We start from the raw sequence: 23,086 nt of genomic DNA, 5'->3' as shown, positions 1-23,086 counted from the left end.
CTCATCATTTGATCTTCTTATCCATAAACCGTCCCTTATTTTTCCTCCATATATCTTCCTTAGTATTTTCCTTTCCCAGATCTCCAGTAAATTTTGTTCATTTTTTGTCATTGTCCATGTCTCACTGCAGTATGTTACTATTGGCTGTATAGTTGTTTTGTATAGCTGTACTTTTGCCCTTCTTGATAGAAACTTGCTTTTCAACATTACATTAAGCGCATGTACACTTCTATTGCCTGCCATTATTCTAGCTTGTTTTTCTTCTTTAATGATAGGTTTACGTGATATTATTGCCACTAGGTATGTAAATCTTTCTACCATTTCGAATTCGTATGATGTTCCTTCTTCTACTTCTACTTTAAACTTTTGACCATTCCTAAACTGACCATCTGTCCACTCCATACATTTTGTTTTAGTTGAATTTATATATAGTCCCATTTTCTTCGCTGCTTTTACTATTCTCTGTACCATCTCCTGTAGCTCTTTTTTTCCTCTTGCCAGTAACACCACATCATCCGCAAACGCCAAAACTTGGTGTCTTCTTTGATATATGAGTCCTTCTCTATTGATTTTTGCTTCTCGCATTATTTTTTCTAGGCATAAGTTGAAGAGTAAAGATGACAGAGGATCGCCCTGTCTTAATCCTTCGTTTACTATAAATTTTTCTGATGATTGATTGTTTATTTTGACTCTGTTTTCTGTATTCTTCAGAGTGAGATGTATCATGTTACGTAGCTTTCTGCTAACTCCCAATTCCTCAAGCGCCTCTTTTAATTTCTTCCTCTTTATTCTATCGTATGCTTGTTGGAAGTCGATGAATAGTGCTATCGTTGGTAGGTTGTGTTCATAGCTTTCTGCTTGTAATTCTCTGATTACGAATACTTGGTCCGTTGTGCTTCTCCCTCTTCTAAATCCGCACTGATATTCGCCTATTATATTTTCAGCTTCTTTTTCAAGTTTGTCTTTTATTGATTTTCCTAGGATTTTGTATACGGTATTTAATAAAGCTATTCCTCTGTAATTACTGCATTCTGTTTTGTCGCCTTTTTTATGTAATGGACAGATAATTGCTTCCTTCCAGTCCTCTGGTATTCGTTCTTTTAACCATATATCTTTTATGATTTTGTGTATCCAATCATTCAGCAATTTTCCACCATATTTCATCATCTCTGCTGTTATGTTATCGCTTCCAGGGCATTTGTTGTTTTTAAGATTTCTAATTATTTCCTCGATTTGTTCTTTGCTCGGTGGATTATCTTCTATGTCTTCTAACTGTTCATTTTCTGTCTCTGCTTCTATGGATTCATTTTGGTTTGGCTTATTCTTGCCATTTAGTAATTCGTCAAAATACTCTTTCCATCTCTCTACTATTTCTGCTTCGCCGCTTATATTATCTCCAGCTTTGTTTTTAACGAATATGGGTTTTTGCTGGTATCCTCTTTTCTCGTTTCTGGCACCTTGATACAGGTTTTTTATTTCTTTATTTCTGTAGTTCTCTTCTATTTCTTTTAGCTTATTATCTAAGTGTTTTCTCTTCTTTTCTCTCAACAACCTCTTTACTTTTTGTCTTTGTTCTATATATCTATCATGCGTCTCTGTTGTTTCTTTCTTGATCATTTCCATCCTTAATGATTGTCTTAGTTCTATTTCTTTTTGGCACTCTATGTCGAACCACTCCTTCCTCTTTTTAATCTCTTGTTTATTACATTCTTTTGCTGCTTTGTTCATTACTTGCTTTATGATTTCCCAGTTGTTCTCCGTTTGTTCTTCTATTTGTATCTTTTTTAGTTCCCTTTCCATTGTTTCTCTGTATGTTTCTTGCTCTTTTTTTGTTGCAAACCGAATTGGTTTATTTTTACATTTCTTTTCTTTTATTTTGTTTTTGTTTTCAGGTATCAGTTGCTTCATTTTGATACCCACCATGTAATGGTCGGAGTCGGCATCTGGTCCTCTGTATGTTCTAATCTTCTTTATACATTGCTGCTCTTCTTTTTCGATCAGCACGTGATCTATTTGGTTTTTGGTCTTTCTATCTGGCGATATCCATGTTTCCTTGTGTATTTCTTTTCTTTCGAAATATGTGCTCATTATGATCATATTTTTTTCTCTTGCAAAATCTATGAGGAACTGTCCGTTTTCATTAGTTTCATTGTGTTTACTATGTTTTCCTATTGTCGGTCTAAATACTTCTTCCTTCCCTATTTTGGCATTTGCGTCGCCTAAAATAATTTTCATGTCGTATCTGGGTATACTTTCGATTGTTCTATTTAGTTCACTGTAAAAAGATTCTTTGACATCATTATCTTTTTCTTCAGATGGTGCGTGAATATTTATGAGAGTGATTTTTTGGTATTTTCCCTTGATCCTGATACTACATATTCGATCTGATATTGGTTTGAATTCTACTATTGCTTCCTTTAGTTCTTTTCGTAGCATAAAACCTGTGCCTAGTGTTCTATTCTTTCCGCCGCTATTAAAAAACACTGTATCTTCTATTTCTAATATATCATTTCCCAGCTGTTTCGTCTCCTGCAAGGCTACTATGTCAAATTGGAACTTTTCGATTTCTCTCGCTAGATGTTTAAGTTTACCTTCTCTATATGTGCCTCTTACATTCCATGTTCCTAAAAGTAAGTGTTCTTTTCGACATGTTCTCTTGTGTTTTTGTCCGGTTTTCATTTTTTTTCTCTTTTGTCCTTTTTTTGAATTATCGTTATCCTTTTTCTGTACTTGTGTCGTCATCGTTATTCCCATGGTACAATTGTCTGCTAGTTTTTTGATGTTGTTTTGATAATTTTTCCTTCTTTGTCGTTCCACGTCAATTCGTTGTTGTTTACCCATATTTTTTTTACTCCAATCTTGACTTCATTTCCTTTGTTTCTTTCTTCCTGAGCAATGTTTCTAATTGTTTTCTGTATTTCTCGTTCTCTTATGGTTGCATCTTCGTTAATATATACCTTCAGCCCTCTTATTTCTTTTAACTTATACTTTTTTTCCATTATTTTTCTTTTTTCTTCCTGGTTTTCTAATTCAATGAGGCATGTTTTTTCTCCTAGCTTGTGAGCATTCCTTATTTTAACCTCTACTCCTAAGTGTTGTTTGATGAAATTGTTAGTTGTTTCTTTTAACCCTGCTTGTTCATATGTGTCTATCCTTAGACCGTTCATGACTACGTTATTTATTCGTCGGTGTTTTTCCATAACTTCCATGTGGTTTGTTATTTCTCTGAGTTCCTCCTTGATTTCTATATTCTCTTGTTTTAGTTCCTCATTTTCTTTTCTCAGCGCTCTGTTTTCTATAATGAGCTTTTCTATTGCTTCCTTGCTTTCTTTTTGATTTCTTTTTATTTCCTTAATGTCATCGGTGAGGTGGCTCATCATTATTAATAATTGATCAATTTTTGTTTCTTCATTTCTTTTCTCTTGATTTTTTGTTGGTGTTCTCGAGAACTTTTTGCTCTTTCTAAAAATATCATCTTCCTCGTTATCCATATATCTGTCCTTCCTTTTTGACCCTCCTTCTGACTGTGTGTCATCACTGTCTAAAGTTTCCAGATACCTTTCCATTTTCCGGCGCCAAACACTGTCTTCCACCTCAAAAGTGCAGAGAAGACAGCGTTTACCGTATTTATTTTGTATATTTATTATCGGTTGTTATTTTATGTGGTTACCTGGAAAATCTACTCACAACGGCAACGTCGCAATTTCATCGGCCAAAGTTTCGTGTCTACGTTTTGTTGTTAAACAGGCTTAACAATTTTAGCGATCTTACTTTTTGTATGTCCTTGGTTCTATTTTGATGTTATTTCTCCGATTTTAATGTTTTTAATTATCACTAACCTTAACTTAATGTCTTATATTGTTCACTGGATACTTTTAATAACTTATTTCCCGTTACAACTCTCAAAAATTGAGTTTATTGCAGACGGTAAATACAATATTTGTTTTTGTTTTGACTGCCCATATAACCCATTACTTTACCCGTGAGTAATAATTCATTACTCACGGGTCATTACTCACGGACTGAAGTTAGATTCAAGTGGCGCATGCCACTTTTAATATTAATCGTATATAAACTGCAAATAAAATTACTTAGACTTGTTTATTTAATACAATAATTTAATGCCTCAGAAGCCAATCGGTGTAAGTCAATAAGTGTTTAAAATGAGATACTAAGATGTTTCTGACAATAGTTGCAGAAACATAAGTAGTTATTAAAAACAAATAAACTGTCTTTATTTATCATAATATGGGTAACATATTCATAAATACACACAAGGAAATAATATTATCATATATAATAATAAGTGTTATATCTCATAAGTCATTTTTAGGGAGAATGTGACTTACACCGTTTGACTTCTGAGGCATCCAATTATTATTGTAATTTATATCAATAATCAATTTCGAAAATTTTTAAAGGAATCTTAACTGTAACAATGTCAATATATTTTTTACGTTTAGGTATATTTTGTTTACTAAAAATTTTGACGTTTATCATTTATTTTATTGACAGTGACATTAGCGCATTTTGTTTGTGTTAATTACTGGAATTTATAACTAATATTGTGTTTATTTTTTAAGTTATATTGTGTTAAATATGTTATAACATATTATATATAGTTATATTTTTATATTATACAAGGTGTCCCGAAAAGATTGGTCATAAGTTATACCACACATTCTGGGGTAAAAAATAGTTCGATTGAACCTAACTTACCTTAGTACAGATGTGCCCATAAAGTTACAGCCCTTTGAAGTTACAAAATGAAAATCGATTTTTTTCAATATATCAAAAACTATTTCAGATTTTTTATTGAAAATGGACATGTGGTATTCTTATGGCAGGAACATCTTAAAACAAAATTATAGCGAAATTTGTCCACCCCATAAAAATTTTATGGGGGTTTTGTTCCCTTAAACCCCCCAAACTTTTGTGTACGTTACAATTGATTGATTATTGTGGTACCATTAGTTAAACACAACGTTTTTAAAACTTTTCTGCCTCTTAGTATTTTTTCGATAAGCCAATTTTTATCGAGATGCGGCTTCTTTTTTAATATGTTTACATACAAATTTAATGGGGGTTTTGTTCCTTTAAACCCCCCAAATGTTTGGGTACGTTCCAATTAAATTATCATTGTAGTACCATTAGTTACTCACGGTGTTTTTAAAACTTTTTTGCCTCCTAGTCGTTTTTTGATAAGTCACCTTTAACCGAGATGTGGCTTCTTTTTCAAAATATACCTAATAATGTGAATTATAAATACATTTTCAGATTCTTAACAGGTCTCTATAATCGTACTTAACCATATACAAATATGCGGTAGATTCGACAAATATTCAAAATATCTCGATAAACACTGGCTTATCAAAAAAGTACTAAGACGCAAAAAAGTTTTAAAAATATTTTGTTTCACTAATGGTGTCACAATAATAATTTAATTGGAGCGTACACAAAAGTTTGGGGGGGTTTAAGGGAACAAAACCCCCATAAAATTTTTATGGGATGCACAAATTTTACTTTAATTTTTTTTTAAGATGTTGCTGCCATAAGAATGCCACATGTCCATTTTCAATATAAAATCTCTAAGAGTTTTCGATATATGAAAAAAAAATCGATTTTCATTTTGTAACTTCAAAGGGCTGTAACTTTTTTTGTGTGCAATATTGTATATAGGTAAGTGAGGTTCAATCAACCTATTTTTGACCCCAGAATTTGTGGTATAATTTATGACCAATCTTTTCGGGACACCCTGTATATAGTTAAATGTAAATGTAGATTATAATTTTATAAAATACGTCCACCGATAATAGCCATTTCCTATTTATTAGATTCATTAACAGTAGGTACAAATTTATAATTTTTCGGAAATGAATAGAACTCGAATTGACTATTTCTTGTTGTATTTTTACAATACATAAGAATTTGGTAATAGTAGGTAACCAATTATCCAGCCACGTACTAGGGGTAAACAGCATTTAGGTATTTTTGTACATTATTATAATTTAAATTTCGAGTAGTTGATAATTATAGTTTTTATTAATTAAAATAAAAAAAGGTCGTAGAAAAAGTATAGTATTCTACTCGCATTCAATAGCTATTACTCACTCTGATGAATTACGACACTCGCCTACGGCTCGTGTCGCAAAATTCATCATCGTGAGTAATAGCCATCATTACATGCTCATTGAATAATATACTATTATAACTCGAAAGCGATCAATTTAAGAGAAAAATTACAAAAGATCTTTTTTATTTAAATGATCCCAAAAACCTAAAATAATATCTATCCGTGTCGACAAAATTTTAGTAGAATTTATAAAAAAAGTCATGTTTTAATTTTTAATTAATTATATTCTGGACAAAATTATATAGAACAACCCTTGTTTTTTATAATTTTTAACATACTAAATTTCATATCAAATAATTTTTATCCATTAAACAGATCGGTGAATGTCGTCCTTATATCGGAGCCTTTACTATTAATAAAGAAACTAATTTTTGGTAAAGTGAAATAAATGAAAAGACTTACAAAATCATTTTATTCTACAATAGGCGACCGGTTTCGCTTACTATAATTTACTAAGCATCATCAGGTCTCCGATACAGCAAAATTAAATAAGACCTGATTATGCCATTTCACTTTACCAAAAATTGAAATGGAGTCACATAGGTAACATATTCAACATTTAAATAAACTAATGATTTCTAAATGGCCTGTACGTTCTTGTTGTTGTGAAACGTCTAGATTTAGAACTTTCCACAAAAACAACAATACAATCACAAAACGGAATATACATACAGAGACACAACTATACAATAAAGAAATTCGGAAAGCCAAAAGGAATTGAAGAAGAGTTTTGCGAGGAGATTACAGATATCCTACGATTAAAGAAGTATGTACGTTCCATAAAGAAGACCAATGGAACATTTACAGGACCAAAGAGTTATCTTAGATACCACGCTCTTTCCTGCCTCAACAATTCTGAATGATGTAGATAGACGAATCAACATAGGCCAAAGGTTGACTAGGCCATGTTCTATGTATTAGGAAATTGCCGTAGCAATCACAAGACCAAGCAGAATTAGATGGATTATAAGTAAAAAGTCTCCAGGCACAGATGGAATAATATCTGATACTTTTGCATATTATGGGATTAGAGGTATTTATACCACACATATGCAAGCTCCTCAAAGCCAGTTTAGCATGGAAGTGGTACCGGAAAGATGGCAAAAGGTTAAAATCGTGCAGTTGCCTAAAGTAGGTAAAGTATCAAAGTCGTATAGACAGCGTATAGTAAGGACCAAAGCAAGTGTCCCGGTAAGTCTATCTAAGGATGTCACACTTTTCCAGCCGGAAATAACGGCAATATATCACTGCGTGAAAGAAGTAGAAAGGCAGAAAAGAATGTACCATTAAATTACCATCTTCACATATAGCCAGGCAGCTCTTAAGGCACTCAATTCTGTATAAGTCAATTCTAAGCTAGTATGGGATTGTGTGGGTGCCCCAAAAATAAACTAGGAGACCGTGGCAACGTTACGGTAGCCTGGGTACCGGGGCACGAGGTTCATAAGGGCAATGAAAAAGCAAATGAAATGGTCGAACAAGGCTCATCAATGCCATTCGTTAGATCGGAATCCTTCTGCGGCGTTGCAAAGGCAGTAACAAGAACAGCTACAAGAAATTGGGTAGCTCACATATCTCTGGAATGGTGGAGGAATTCACCAAACAGGCGAAACAGCTCAGTACAGAACATTCGCTAAAATTATGACAGATCTAATAAGCAAAGGCAGGAAAACAGTCAAAGCCATAGTAGGTCTGCTAACAGGGCACTGTAAGCTTGACAGGCATTGGGATAGACAGTTGCAGCTGATGGGATTGGGATGATAACCTATGCAGATTCTGTTATCTAGAAGAAGAAACAGTAGAGCACATTTTATGTCCGTGTAACAGCCTGGAAAATGTGCGGTTCTTTGCATTACGCGAAGAAAAGTAGCCGGCGAAGAGCTACATGGAAGGTTCAGTCTGAAGTTACTACACCATAGTAGCTTAGAATTGACCACTACAGATTTGAGCGCTTTAAGGGCTGCCTGGCAAGCAAAAGAACTACGGGAAGGATACAAATTGTGGTATGGAGTGAAAAGAAATTCTCGAAATGCAAGGAAGAATAAAAAACACAAATGTTTCGCCTATGTGAACAGAATAACGGCGGAGCAGATCAAATAAATATTAAATAAATTTACCTTAAATACTGAAAGGCAGGTATGTTTTTGGCCCAGTGAATTGACAAAAATAACAGCCGAGATCCACTTTCGCAAATATAATGAATATTTAAGTACGGAGGTACAGGTCCTGGTATCAATAAATTAAAAGCCATATTTTGTTCCTGAAGGATCGGTCCATCATAATCAAAACATTTTTCTTCATTGGTCAAAGCATTTATATTAGTTCCATTCAAACATTGCACTCTAGCCATTGTGTCTAAAGCCTTCGAAATAAGCTGCTTGTCTCTAGCAGTAGTTAGAGCATCATTAAGTTCAGTTCCAGTATGGGCACTATCCATGGAGACATCATCTTCCATACTTGCATGACTAGGTGATAGGTGAAAGGATTCAGGTGTAGCACTGCTGTTTGCTAAAATATTTTAACATTTTAAAAATCACTACAGAAAATAAGAATGGTATAATTTTATAAAATCTAATATATCTTTCATTTTCATGAGTTGGATGTTGTAATATGGTATATATAACAAAAAATTAACCACATTAAAAAAAAATGAAATATAATTTTGTGTTAAAATTGGTAGCCCAAACGAAATCCGAATCGAGAAATATTAAAACTATTTATATATATTCCAGAAAGATTTGTGAGATTCTAAGGCAGAAAATATACACACCCTTAAAAAGCAAAGGATTCTTTTTACATTTTCCAACGATAATTGTTCCTGGTATCTTAAGGAAATCATCATCAGATCATGTTTCATTTTTGGTTATCTTCTTGAATTTCTGTATGACTGTGTTCAGATCTTTGACCAAGACTTTATGGATTTTAACTTTTTTTTAATTAAGTATTTTTCTTCATTTATCATAATAAACCTTCTGTATGTTTCTCATCTGTCAGAGATGGAAAATAATTAAGGCAATTTGCACCAACAGAGTAACCAGGATGATCCTAGGGGGGGGGGGGGGGGTTACAACTACTGAAGAGTCTCTAGGGGTATGGTGTTAAGCGTATAGAGCTTAACGTTCATCCCAATGGGGGGTATAACCCCAAACCCTCCCCTGGTTACGCCTATGATTCGCACCATGTTTACAGGTGTTCTAAAATGTTCGTTTTGTGGTGCAACCAAACCACTCTCTTCCAGAAGTTTTTCATCTAGGGCATTCTTCCGCAGACCGGATTCCTCCGTCCGTCAATCTCTTCTTGTATAATATTTTCTAGAAATTTTTGTCACCTTATTAGATGTGTCAAATATTCCAATTTTATCTTTCTCTTTATTGGAATCACTATTGTGTCTCTAAAAGTTTCTCATTTTTCATTACAACTTTCATTTGAGGTGAGATTGTTGGTTCTAGAAGATTTTTTGGTGTATTTTATTGAACTTCCATATTCTTTAAACATACTTCAAATTTTAGTATTACTGGGTTGTGATCTAAGCCTGAGGCCTGCTCCTGAATATGTTTTTGTCGATCTTATTGATCACTGATAGGCATAATATAATTTATTTGGTTTCTTATACCAGCAATTCTTGAGGTATAAAGCCTGTATTGTATATAGTGTTAAACACGTGTAATTATAATTATGGACTTGTTGATCATGACTTTTAATGGTTCCATAGGGATTTTGTCGGATTCACTTACTGTTCCACTTATACAGAGTTTTAATTGCGTTTTCTATTTCCTCTTTTAGTATGTATGGTTCAGTTTCACCCATTATTTGTGGAAGGTCGGACATAACAATTAGATTAATTATATTAGGCACTCCAATCTCTGTGGATTTAAAAGTTCACCTGCATACGAAATGTTCTATACCTATATTTAAAAAGTGAAAATTGAAAGATTCTAATTTCATAAAAAACTTTTTTTTTGTCGATGACTTTATCCGTTTTTCTTTTTGTCAGTTTTTATTTAACTTTACTGATATAAAAAAAGCTTTAAAATGTTTAATCTATCTTCTATCTATCTTAACGTTAATATTCTATACAATACTTTGCTCAATAAGGTATTTTAGGTAAAATTCGATTTTATCAACATAGTCTTCTAGGACGATACACTAGCACTTTTCTTCTTCTTCTTCTTTTAAAGGTACCTATCTTTTAGCGATGTTGACGACCACATTGAATCATTTTATTTTATTATCAGCAGCTCGAAATAGATCAGTTGATGTTAGACCAGTCAATTTCCTAAGATTGACCAATCGGGATATACATCTACGTCCAGGCCATTTCTTGCACTCAATTTTGCCTCGTGGAATCAATTGTACAAGTCAGAATTTACTATTACAACTATATAGTTGCGTGGTGTATATGCACAGACCCTTAAGATACGTCAGGAGCACCACATTTCAAATGCCACCAATCGCTTTATGGCATATACTGTAAGACTCCTGCTTTCTACTTCGTAGGGGACGACATTAAAGACTAATAATTTTTATGTGTATATTGATACTTAAAAATAAGTTGCATGTAATCTTCCTAAGACCGTTAAAAGAGCTTCTGGCTTTTCAATATGAGTTTTTATTTCGTAGCTATGAACCCACGTATCCTTAATATTGCAGCCCAAATAGCATATTTTCTCCACTCTTTCTAACAGTGTATCGCTTATTGTAATTTGGGCTTTATAGGGCTTTTCATTCACAGTCATTTGTTTCGAGCTTCTGTCATGTGTCACATAATTTTAATATATCTACGTCATACGTTATTGCTATATACCAATGATACAAACCAAAGACGTATGGCGTAGTTATATTAATATTATGTGACACATGACAGAAGCTCGAAACAAATGACAATCGATGAAATGCCCTATGGGTTTATGTTAGTGTTCTTACTAATGATCATTATTTTTGTCTTCCTACAATTTAGTTTTAGTCCGAATTTGTTGTTTCTACCAGTGGCGGATCCAGAAATTTTGTTTGGGTGGAGGGGTTCTTGGGCCTTGAGGGTAATTTAGTTACCTTTCTCTGATGCAAGGTCACTTAGTCTTACCAACCCTAGGATACGTGGGTTTACAATTATGGGGGGGGGGGGTCATGACCCTCGTGACACCCCCCCTGGATCCGCCAGTGGTTTCTACAACATTATCCATCATCCTTTTTAGCGTCTGCGCATTATCTGCCAGCAACACTACCAGCGCTTTTCTAACATTATAATTTTAGTTTTGTAGAATGAATTGTATTATAAGCTTTAAAATTTTTTTTCGCAATCACTTCCTTCAAATGCACCAATATTCGCTATGAATGGCTCTTGCTTTATCAATAAACTATGTTTCGCATCCCAAAATTTGGAAGCGACAACATTCCTAGTTGATGTTTGATCTCTGGCCGATTGCCTACTTTATTTTAGCTTCTTGTGGTGTCCATTATTGGTTGAATTATTGGAACTTCATTATGACTCGGATGTGGTGTATGTATGAGTGTGTGTTTATTGGTGATGTAGCCTGTAAGGGTAGTTTAATATTACCTTTTGGGTAGTTTCACATCATCTATAACTGACTGGATGACTTCTACCAAATACCGCACTTGACAAGTTGCTGTATTGTAGCATCCTTTACATTTACTTGTAGTGTTATCTTATGTGTTCCACTGTTGACATATATACTGTATTAATTTATTTTATCTTCGCACTTCTTCAATTGTAATATGTAGATGAAAATGTATCAAATCTAATCAACTGTTAGGTAGATTTAATGTTTAAATGAAGTTAATTGTATTTTAGTTTTTAATGCTTGTAGAAAGATAGATTGTAGATCGAGTCACTAGAAAATGCTCCAATAACTGGCTAGGCATAAATATATAAAAGACAAAGTTACTCGTGGTTAGTAAACAAGACATTTGCCCTATGCAACTAAATATCAACAATGAGTCAGTTACAAAAGTTAACGATTTTAAATACCGAGGATTTAGAATAAACTAGACACTCAATCTAGATGAAGAGATTACAACTGGTATAGAATTTGCAACAGGAGCAGTTATGAAACTTAGACCTATACTGTGTAATTCTCAGCTGCACTTGCAACTAAGAATCAAGTTCCTAAAATGTTATGTGTATCCTGTATTACTATATGGATGGAAAACCTGTATCATGGAGGTTAATATGATGAACAAATTAGAAACCTTTGAGATGTGGTCATATCATAGAATGCTCAAAATATCATTGGTTCAATGCATTTCAAACATAAAAGTCTTAAACAGAATCGGTTAACCCAAAAGTGACTTGACGAAGACGATAAAAAAGAGAAAACTTAGATATCTGGGTCATATAGGTAATGAGAGGTAGTAGAGAGTGTATACTGCAGTCAATACTCAACGGATAGATCAAGGGAAAAAGAGGAATTGATAGGAAGAAATACTCATGGCTCTGAAACCTTCGTCAATGGACTGGCTTATCAGCCGATGAATTGTTACATGCAAGATCGAGAACAATATCAGCAAATTGTCATGGAAGGAAGCTACCCACACCTAAAATTTGGGCCCTGCAATGAAAGAAGAAAAATTACCAAAATGCCATTCATAGAACTGTTCAGAAAAACAATTGATAACATTATTTGGACTAATGTGGTCACAACTATATAAAAAGCATCACAGATAAGTAAATCAAAGTGGCTAATTTTGGCCTTTGGAAGAATTGAGTATGAATACTAGGAATACTACATATTACTTAAAAACTAGGTATAATTTAACCCTTAACCCGAAAGGTCACATTTTTGAACACAAATGGGAAGGTCTCGTTTCACAAATAATTGTATATAATCCCTATATATTTTTGACATTTTAATGTAAGATATGTACTAATATTAAAATAAAAGAACCTTGTTCTAAATGTGAATAATAACACATTCATTGTTAAAATGTCTTTAATTTATCAAAAAACACAGTAAACTGGAAATAATTATTCATTAATTTGGAAGAAGAGGGTTACATCTCAAAATGTTAAAGTTTTTTTTATTGCATCAATACCTTCCAAATAATGACTTCTACTATGGAAAAAATACTTACATGTGTAAGTACACTAGTCTCCGAGAGATGGCAGATGTAACTCTTTGGTTTTCCCCTAACTTTCCCTACAGAACGTTATTCGCTTTAGAGAATACAGTTATATCTTGGTGGAATATAATAGACAAAAATAAGTTAATTTAATTAACAGGGTGATTTATTTTTGGGATATAGAGTTATAAGTAAAGATATAACCATTTTTTAAAAATTATAACACTAAAAGTAAACAGTATGTTGTGATAGAAGGATACTTTCTTAGTTGTAACTTTTTTTTTGATAATTCATCATAAAAAAGAAGCAATATAATGTGCCTAAAAAGGAGTTTTGTGAAATGTAGCCTTATTCTTCAAAGTTATTTTGTTATAGGTATGCGAATTATTTTTTTTTGCATTTGGTAAATTATTGTAAATTAAACTGTAGTATTATTTAAGGATTAATTTAATTTAACAACAAATGCTTGTTGTCTTTAATACAGAAATGCAATGTTTTCCTGAATACCATTTAAGTTTTCACACAAATTTGTAAAGAAAAACAATTATTACTATTATTGCTTTATGTTTCATTTTATGTTGTATAAGGGATACGATTTTAATGTTTTATTAATAAGCTTTATTCAATCATAATTTGATATAATTGCATTTTTAATAATACTTTATTAATAAAATTCCTAAAATGTAACTTTATGAGCAAACATAGTGTCTCAAAAAGATAATATTTCTTTATTCAAGAAGGTTATATCTAAGTTTTTTTTCTAAACCTGATATCTTAAAAAAAATTTTTTTGTCAGAGCGATAAAAAGATCAGAAATCTATCATACTCAATCAATAAATCCTATAATATCAATAAACACTGCACAAAATAAATAAAATAAACTACACTCCTGGCCAAAAAAATCGGGACACCTTAAAAATGGGTCATTTTTGATGTCTCGAATCTCCTAAACCTGTTGTCCGATTTTAGTGATTTTTTAATATGTTATAGGCGTATTCTCTAAGAATATGGATGTAGTAATAGTGTTGCTGAACAGGTAAATGTCATTGTATACCGAGTGTAACAATAATACTGTGTTTTTTCCTGAAAGTTTGTAAGACTCTGTGGAATATTCTAGCATTTAAAAAATATTGAAATTAAAACTCAATTGTAGCCTTAGCCTTTCTTAACATTCTGCTTTTTGACTCATTCACTTATGTTGGATAATGAAAAAGTTAGGTACTTTGACAACTAGATATGTTCTTCATCAATACAGGGTATTTCCAAATAAGTGCGACAAACTTTAAGGGGTAATTATGTATGAAAAAATAATGACCGTTTGATTTATAAACACATGTCTGCAAATGCTTCGTTTCGGAGGTACAGGATGTTGAATTTTTTCTTACACACGAACGATTTATTTATTGCTCTAAAACCGGTTGAGATATGCAAATGAAATTTGGTGGTTTTTAAGAGGCAGTTATCGCGCATTTTTTGACATACAATTATGTATTTTATATTCACCATTGGCGTGCATACGGGTCATATTATCCTGTCATATTACCTGTATGCACGCCAATGATGAATAAAAAATTTTTAGTTGTATGTCAAAAAATGTGAAATAACTACCTCTTAAAACTTACCAAATTTCATTTGCATATGTCAACCGGTTTTAGAGCAATAAATAAATCGTCAGTTTGAAAGAAAAAATTCAACATCCCGTATCTCGGAAACGAAGCATTTGCGGAAATATGTTTATAAAGCAAACTGTCAATATTTTTTCACGCAGAATTAACCCTTAAAGTTTGTCGCACTTATTTAGAAACACCCTGTATTGATGAAGAACATGGCTAGTTGTCAAAGTACCTAACTTTTTCATTATCCAACGTAAGTGAATGAGTCAAAAAGCAGAATGTTAAGAAAGGCTAATGCTACAATTATGTTTTAAATTCAATATTTTTTAAATGCTACAATATTCCACAGGGTGTTACGAACTTTCAGGAAAAAACAGAGTATTATTGTTACACCCGGTATACAATGACCTTTACCTGTTCAGCAACACTATAACGACATCGATATTCTTAGAGAATAAAGCTATAACATATTGAAAAAAATCACTAAAATCAGACAACAGGTTTAGGAGATTCGAAAAATCAAAAATGACCCATTTTTAAGGTGTCCCGATTTTTTTGGCCAGGAGCGTAATATGAATCTTAAAACCTTTCTACTGAAAAAGTGAAAATTCTTAGTTATAACCCTCTTCTTCCAAATGAACGAATATTGGATAAAAAATTTTTAAGCATTTAAAAAAACTCTATACAAAACTAAAAATTAATCTATATTTTTATGAACAGTAGATAACTGTTGACTTAAAAAAGGAAACTGTATATAAAATATTGAAAAAAAAAATCAAGATTATGGTCAGCAGCAATCAGTGACTTTCCTCATGTTTATGTTTCTTCCTTTAGTACAGGAATTTTCGTTATTATTATGTTTTTTTTATGCGAGACGAAAGTTGGCCCTCAGTTTAACATTATCTATAGTAAACTATTTTCACTGTGCATATGCAATTTTTTAAATTCTCAATATTCGTGGTCAACATTTGATTAATCTTGGTTTTCTTCGATATATTCATCCCATAATTCTGAATTACTCTCATGATTTGAATCAATATGCTAATTTAATAAAACTGCATCTATATCACTAGCATTACTAACAGTCTCCTACGACTTCATAACAGTTTCTTCAAAATCTTTGGCCAAAATAGATATTTTTTTGAGGAGCTATCCATAGTTCACAATAATGATTTAGTGACATGAACAGACAGGTATAGTTTCACAAACTATGATCACTTTATTCTATCCTATATTTCAGGCACAACTTTACATATAGATTAGAAATTTAATGTAAGGTTCATTTTGCACCAGCGAGTCCAGTCCAGTCACATCCAATCTAGTCAGATGCTCAAAGATTCGTCCAGGTCCGTTAATACAAAAGTAAAGCAAATACATCTGTTTGGTTTCACACTGTAACCCGGTCTATATAGACATTTCAAATAACAAAAATTGCCGGAGAGCCAAATTTTGGTGGAGAGCTAGGGTATACCATAACAAATAAAGTTTAAAAAGTCCCCATCGATCCCATGTGTGCGTCAAAAGTTATTGGGGGTCAAAGGTCAAAATTTGAGATTTTTTGGATTTTTTTCGAAAACGGTAAGTTTTATCAAAAAAAAAACCTTAAACCAAAGTTGTAGATCTTAAAATTCTCTACAAAAATAGTCCTTACTATTTTTTTCCTAAAATTTGCCATTCCTGAGATATCGCGATTCAAAGAGTCACATTATACATGATATATGCACACATTTCCACACCACCTGTGAGGTTGTGTACTCGGCGCGTTTTTTTTACCTTGGTTTCCCCTATAGGCCTACTCCACTAACTGTTTTGACAATTTTAGGATAATTTAAGGAAACAATACCGGTTAAGTTCTAGATATTACCTTATTATTGATATTGATTATTGATATTGCTATTGATTATTAGGTTAACTATTGTTTTGATTTCTTTAGATATTTTAATCAGATTCATATTCTTGAAAGTCTACTTCAACAGTCAAGTATTCTTCGATTTCATCTTCTTCCTCTTCCTCTTGCTGGATGTTCAAAAATTGTTCAAATGTGACTGAGTCATTGGTCTCTTCATTAAAATCACAGGAGGCTTCCTCTGTTTTACTAAACTGGACATTTGAGCAAGACTGACCTTGGCAGTTGGTACACACTAGAGAACACAGCAACCCAACTTTTTTACATCCGCATTTGGCACTGCAACCTTTTTTGCAATTGCAAAAAATAGTGTTAAGGAGTTTTTCTGGAGCAGGTGGGAGTAAGGTTTTAATCGGTTCCAGAGTATTATCTATTAATTTCCAACCCCAGTCTTCTGGATTCAGTTCATTGCCTAGCCATGTTTGAACTTGATAATATACTCGATACAAATGTTGAAAAACAGATGCTGATGTTGGAGGAAGACATGATAGTTGTACTTGTTTCTTGTTTCGCGTATTTTTTACAAAAGTTAAGTATCGGTATTTATCAAGACAAATAATTTTTTTTGGAGCTCCATAAACCGCAAGAAGAAAGCGAATTTTTTCCGTAATTATTGTTTGCGGTGTAGAATCAAGTTCTATAAAAACTTTACAGCAGTCAGTCAAATCTTTTTTTTCGAATAATTTAAGTACTGACGTTTTGCCCCTTCTGTACATTGCGGACGTAGTGTCGCAGCCGGTTATCGCATGTAAAAATAAAATGTACTTTTGGCATTTGGGATAAGCCAATAAACTATTCGAAGAATATATCTCTGTTCGCTGTTGAGCCCTTCCAGGTTTCAGAAAATAAATAACTTTATCTACTGGAGTCCTTGCAGTAATCAGTACCAACAAATCAACATCTTCACCAACTACAATTGTTGTGTTTGTTGCCTTAAATTTTTCAATTGCTGTCTCAATTATAAGGACATCTGCGTCATTTTTAGCTTGCTTCACTTCAATATTCGCAGCTGTTAATTTGTCAGTTAACATGGAAATGAAACGAGATTTATTATTAATGTTGGCGAAAAATTGTTGTTGATTCGCTGGAACTGTTATATTTTCATCAAAGATAATCTCGGAACCCGATGATGATTTTGTAGTTCGACGACATTGTTCTGCAGCTTTAATATTCTTTGTCGAGTCATTGTAGCCGTCAAATACCACTGTCACTGTAAGCCCGTAATGTCTGCGTAGATACTGAACATATTTATCAAAAATAACGCTAAAGGTTTCTTTTCGATCCCACACAACGTGATGTAGTAGGTACCCTCCATCAATAATGTAAGTAGCGTTTCTACGATCAACCTCAGTATTGACTGATTCAAAGCAATCATAAATTGCTGACTTTGTTGTTTTACGCATTCCAGCTGCATCGAAAAGTGATAAGGGGTAAGGAGCTAATTCATACTCAAAAGATTTTTCAATCTCATCCTCAAAAGCTTCAGTGATACTCATGCGTTGAAATAATAATACAGGATCTATAGCTACTTCTTCTTCGTAAACTTTCACGGTGCTACTCGCAGCTAAAAGAGGGAGTACTTTTTCAGAGCGTTTTAATTTTATATTATTAAATGTTTCACCTGTCATTTTAGCCATTGAAGCAATCTCAACTTTACGAGCTTTATGGCAATTAATCTTATCATCACCAACAACTCCAGAAGCAATAGATATGATTTTATTAATTTTAGGAAAAGGATCATGTGATGAAAACCAGTCTAGAAGTTTTTTAATATCTTTAGCATCTTTTATGAGCCGCGAGTCACTTGCATCTACATGCTGATCTGTTGTGTCCATTCGAACATTAGCAAGAACATGCAACCCCTCACACACAGTATTCATTGCATGCATTCCGTAAACCCATTTACTTATCACATTTATACCAGAGAAACAGATAATATTATGAACCAGACCTACGGACAATACTGTAGCCATTGCCTATAATAGACAATCTGTTCTTTTTTAAACAATGGTACCTATAGCCAAATGTTTTTCAAGGCCACGTGGATAGAGGAAATTCAGTTTGGGACTGATTACCTTTTGAAGAAATATTTTCAGAATAGTATAATATACTATATACAAGAGACACAAATAGGCATTTATACTTGTCTTAAGGGCCACATATGTATACGTGGCTTATATGTGCATATAATGTATAAAGTAACTTTCAAAATCGCGATATCTCATGAATGGTAACTCCTAGGAAAAAAATTGTAAGGACAATTTTTGTAGAGAATGTTAAGATCTACAACTTTGGTTTGAGGTTTTTTTTTGATAAAACTTACTGTTTTCGAAAAAAATTTAAAAAATCTCAAATTTTGACCTTTGACCCCGAATAAATTTTGACGCACACATGGGATCGATGGTGACTTTTTAAACTTTATTTGTTATGGTATACCCTAGCTCTCCACCAAAATTTGGCTCTCCGGCAATTTTTGTTATTTGCCAAGCATTTTGATGTCTAAGTTGACCGGATTACTGGCCCAATCATATATTTAGTTGCATCGAGTCACGACGCTTCATGATTCGACAGGTCGAATTTTTACATCAGTCTTGTGCAGTTACTGCACAGTACTCATTTAAAAATGGATATTGAAAAACTAGTATTATTAGTTCGAGAGAATAATAAAATTTATAATCCCAAATCCCAATCTTGTGTTTTAATTCCTTCAAATATAGCAATTCTTAAATGAAAAAATAAATCTATGATCATTAGAAAATAGTTGTAAAATTTCTTTTGATCATCTAGTAAATCAGGAAACATATGGCTGAATGAAGCAAAAACAGATGTTCTAGTATTTATGGGATGACCCCAAAATAGTTTTCCTCATTGCCCAATTCCCCTTCTTCGAAACCAACCTAATATTACTGTTCGAACAACTACATCCGTTTTTAACCATATGTGTCTACACTAATGACTCGATAAGATGCATTCAGTGTCAAAGTTAATTACTGACTTGATTTGACTCGACAGAACTGGACTCAATTGGACTCGCTTGGTGTGAAATGCGCCTAGGAAATTAGGGTAACTGACCAGTTGGTCAGGATTAGGTGTTGTTAACTTGTTGCTTACAGAGAATCAGAGATAATAAGAAATTAATATTGAAGGTCGTCTCACAGACTAGACCTCTCCGGTTAAGGATTAAATAGCTTGATTCCGTACAATTTTAACTAAAATTAAATTTAAACTTACCTATTCCTTGATTTAAAAACTGAAGGCCCAAATCACTGGGACAAAATGGAGGTAGAAGCCCATACTCTGAGTTTAAGTCTTTTCTTATAAATATTTTTTTAACAACATTTACAGTAGATTGGTTAAACTTAATATCATTATTACTAGGGAATTCTTTCTTATCAATGACAGGTTTTCTTTCATGTTGCACAGCTTAAAAGTTTAAAAATTAATTGGGTAAATAATTACCTTCTGAATCTATGGCCGTGTTCTCACCAAAAGCAACTAGTGGCCACAAGGCAATTACAATGAGACCGCAACTTTAGTTAGTTGAGTTGCTCTTGTGTACTTACTGAAATCAACTGTTTTGAAGTCCCTTGTTTGTGCTCGACAAGGGCGTCAAAATTCAAAGTTCTTGCTGTCACATCCGTGAAGACTAAGCTATTCATGGCAACTGGTGACTGCGATGCGGTATACAGCGCTGCCAGCAACCAATGAGCAACTTATTGAGTTTCAGTTTATTAGGTGGTAACACATATATTTAAAAATTAACACTGAGTCGCGTTGCTGTTGTGTTGCAGTCGCCAGTTGCTTTTGGTGTGAACAGCCCCTATAATTATATTTTTAAATTTTGACTAAATCTGTGAACACATACAGAAACTTTGTTCCCATATGTCCAAAAAGGGAATTATTAATAACAACTAATAAAAATATGAATATTTCAAATAAAAGGCAGATATCGAGCACAGTTTGCACAGTTGGAAGAAAAGAAATGTTTTTTCTTATGTTAAGTTTGAGATACTGTGTAGGGACAACAAGGTAAAATATACAAGCAGTGTTGCCAACCGCATTTCCCTAGATTATCCCATGATTGTTCGAAATTTGTCACGAAAAGATACGCTGTATAGGCGTAACCGGGGGTTGGGGGTTATAACTCCCCGATTTGAGCTCCCTACCAAAGAATACTCCATCCAACAAGAAGCGAAAGCATCTGTCGGCTCCTTTGATATTCAGGGGACAGAAATATCGGTCGGAGAATGGTAGGGGTAATACTTCACACTACACTAACAAAAGTAATGAGGAATTCGTTCAAAACTGTAGGAAATTTGAGTTACACTGAGAAACAAAGTAATAATTAAAACTATAGTGTTTTTAAGTTGATCTATTAATATGAATTGTATTTTTTTCTGTAAAATTTAATATAACCCATATATCAATTTTGTACTGATAAGTAAAAAGGTTTTAAGTTAAAAATATCGATTTTGACTAAGTTTTGTAAACTTATGTAAACGTGATGGATTTTTGATGCTTAGTTTAATTTAATAGTTAATTTCAAAATAGAGATTAAAATTTCTATCGATTTCTATTACTTTTTTTCGTACTAAAAACTTGAAAAATAGATATTTTTGACCCAAGACCTTTTTACTTAGGACAGAATTATACTTTCAAATTTTCTATTAACTTTGTCTTAGATTGATCATTTTTTTGTTTCCTTTTGAGAAATTTCTTTGAATGTCTATTGACCTCCAACACCACCATATTCTCGCTGCACGAGGAAACTCTGCGGCGGAGGCTAGAATGACTTTATTCACCTTCGATTTCTTTCTGTACATCTGAGGTTTCTCGAAACTCTGGTTGTACTGTACCAAATTCAACTCGCCTGGATATATAACAATTATCTCATCAAATCTAGCATCTAATACTTGGGAATTAATCTACCAGCTGAAAACAATATCGAAGAAGAGGTAAAAAAACAAATAATTAAAGCCAGTAGAACGGCCGATGCCTAAACGGCACAATTTGGAAAAACAAACACGTAAGAGTGCAAAACAAAGGCCCAATATAAGTAAGTTATTAGGCCAGTTATGACTTATAAGGCCGAAACAAGACCAGATACAAGCAAAACACAAAAATATCTGGAGACCAACCAAATGAAGATCTTAAGAAGGATTGCTGGAAAAGTACTACAGGACAGGGTAAGAGGTGAGGAAATCAGCCGCATATGTGGGGTGGACAATATAAATACCTGGGTAAAGAAGAGTGGATTAAACATATAAGCAGGATGTTTGAATCAAGGATAGTAAGGGACAAGTCACCGTTAGGCAGAAGAAGTATAGGACGCCCAAGGAAAAGCTGTAAAATGACAATTTAGGGACAGAATGAAATGCAACGTTGAAGAAAAACAGGCAGTATTGCCTATATAAAAGAAAGAAGACATCAGATCTAGCATCTAGCCACCTTAACCTGTTTCTTATTTTGTTTCCAATAGGATCCACACCCAATTTTTTCGTATATACTGATTCCTAACATTATCTTTTCTAATTATTCGCTAGTTCTAGTTATTAATAACTACGGATTCAATACGGAACTTAACCTAACCCTAGTGAAGCTCTGCTTTCACACAAAATTTTCCAGTTTCAGCTGCATTCGCTCTCTCTAATTGTTACCTTCTGATACATCTCTTATACCACTCTCACATATTCAGCCGGCACTCCTTTCCTACTTAGTACCATTAGGTTTCTGGTAACTTTGCTATATGCCTTCCCAAGATTAATAAACACTATGTGCAAGTCTTTCTCTTCCACTCATAAGTTTTTCCCTCAGCCGTCATAAAATAAAAATTGATGTTGTGGACCTGCCTTGCATAAATTCAAAATGACCTTTATTTCTAGAACCCTACACTAAATTTATAATATTGCAAATTAAATTAAACACTAAATAGCTATGTTTAAATTGTTTTTATTAAAAATCTGGGAATAAATAATTTTAATAGATAGGTACGTATATGGAATCACATAAATGTTTGAAAATGAATGAAAATGATAATCACAGATCACCTACCTCCTCTAGATGTTTCACGATAACGCTTTGGTTAAATATGAAAAACAGAGCTCCATGCCGCTTGTATCGGAACTAATACAAGCGGGAATTTCAAAATGTAATTTTGGTGGGAAGAAAATGTTAGGTTAAAATATTTGTATAGTTGAAAAAAAAAATAATTTGGTTTTAAAATATACAAATTATTTTTAATTTCAAATATACAAAATACCATTTGGGAAAAAATAAGACATGACAACGTATTTTTATTTATTTATTTAATACCAGCAAAACCACTTTGTATATACTTTTTTACAAATCGTATCTTTA

General features: G+C 33.0%; 1 protein-coding gene across 2 annotated transcripts in view; it reads right to left on the bottom strand.

The window, feature by feature from the left end:
- The window catches only part of LOC114325133 (nuclear receptor subfamily 2 group C member 1), a 49,314-nt gene that overhangs the window by 12,024 nt on the left and 14,204 nt on the right, over positions 1-23,086 (bottom strand). The window contains exons 2-3 of one of the 2 annotated variants that reach the window (XM_028273078.2): positions 19,961-20,152; positions 8,251-8,641 (exon numbers count right to left, since the gene is read on the bottom strand). In XM_028273078.2, the coding sequence (XP_028128879.1) occupies positions 8,251-8,641; positions 19,961-20,152 (583 nt within the window). The remainder of the gene's footprint in view (positions 1-8,250; positions 8,642-19,960; positions 20,153-23,086) is intronic. The other variant, XM_028273079.2, reaches the window with a different exon arrangement.

This window comes from Diabrotica virgifera, chromosome 10, assembly GCF_917563875.1.
Source record: "Diabrotica virgifera virgifera chromosome 10, PGI_DIABVI_V3a".
NCBI lineage: Eukaryota > Metazoa > Arthropoda > Insecta > Coleoptera > Chrysomelidae > Diabrotica > Diabrotica virgifera.
This window is presented reverse-complemented; position numbering and strand designations above follow the sequence as displayed.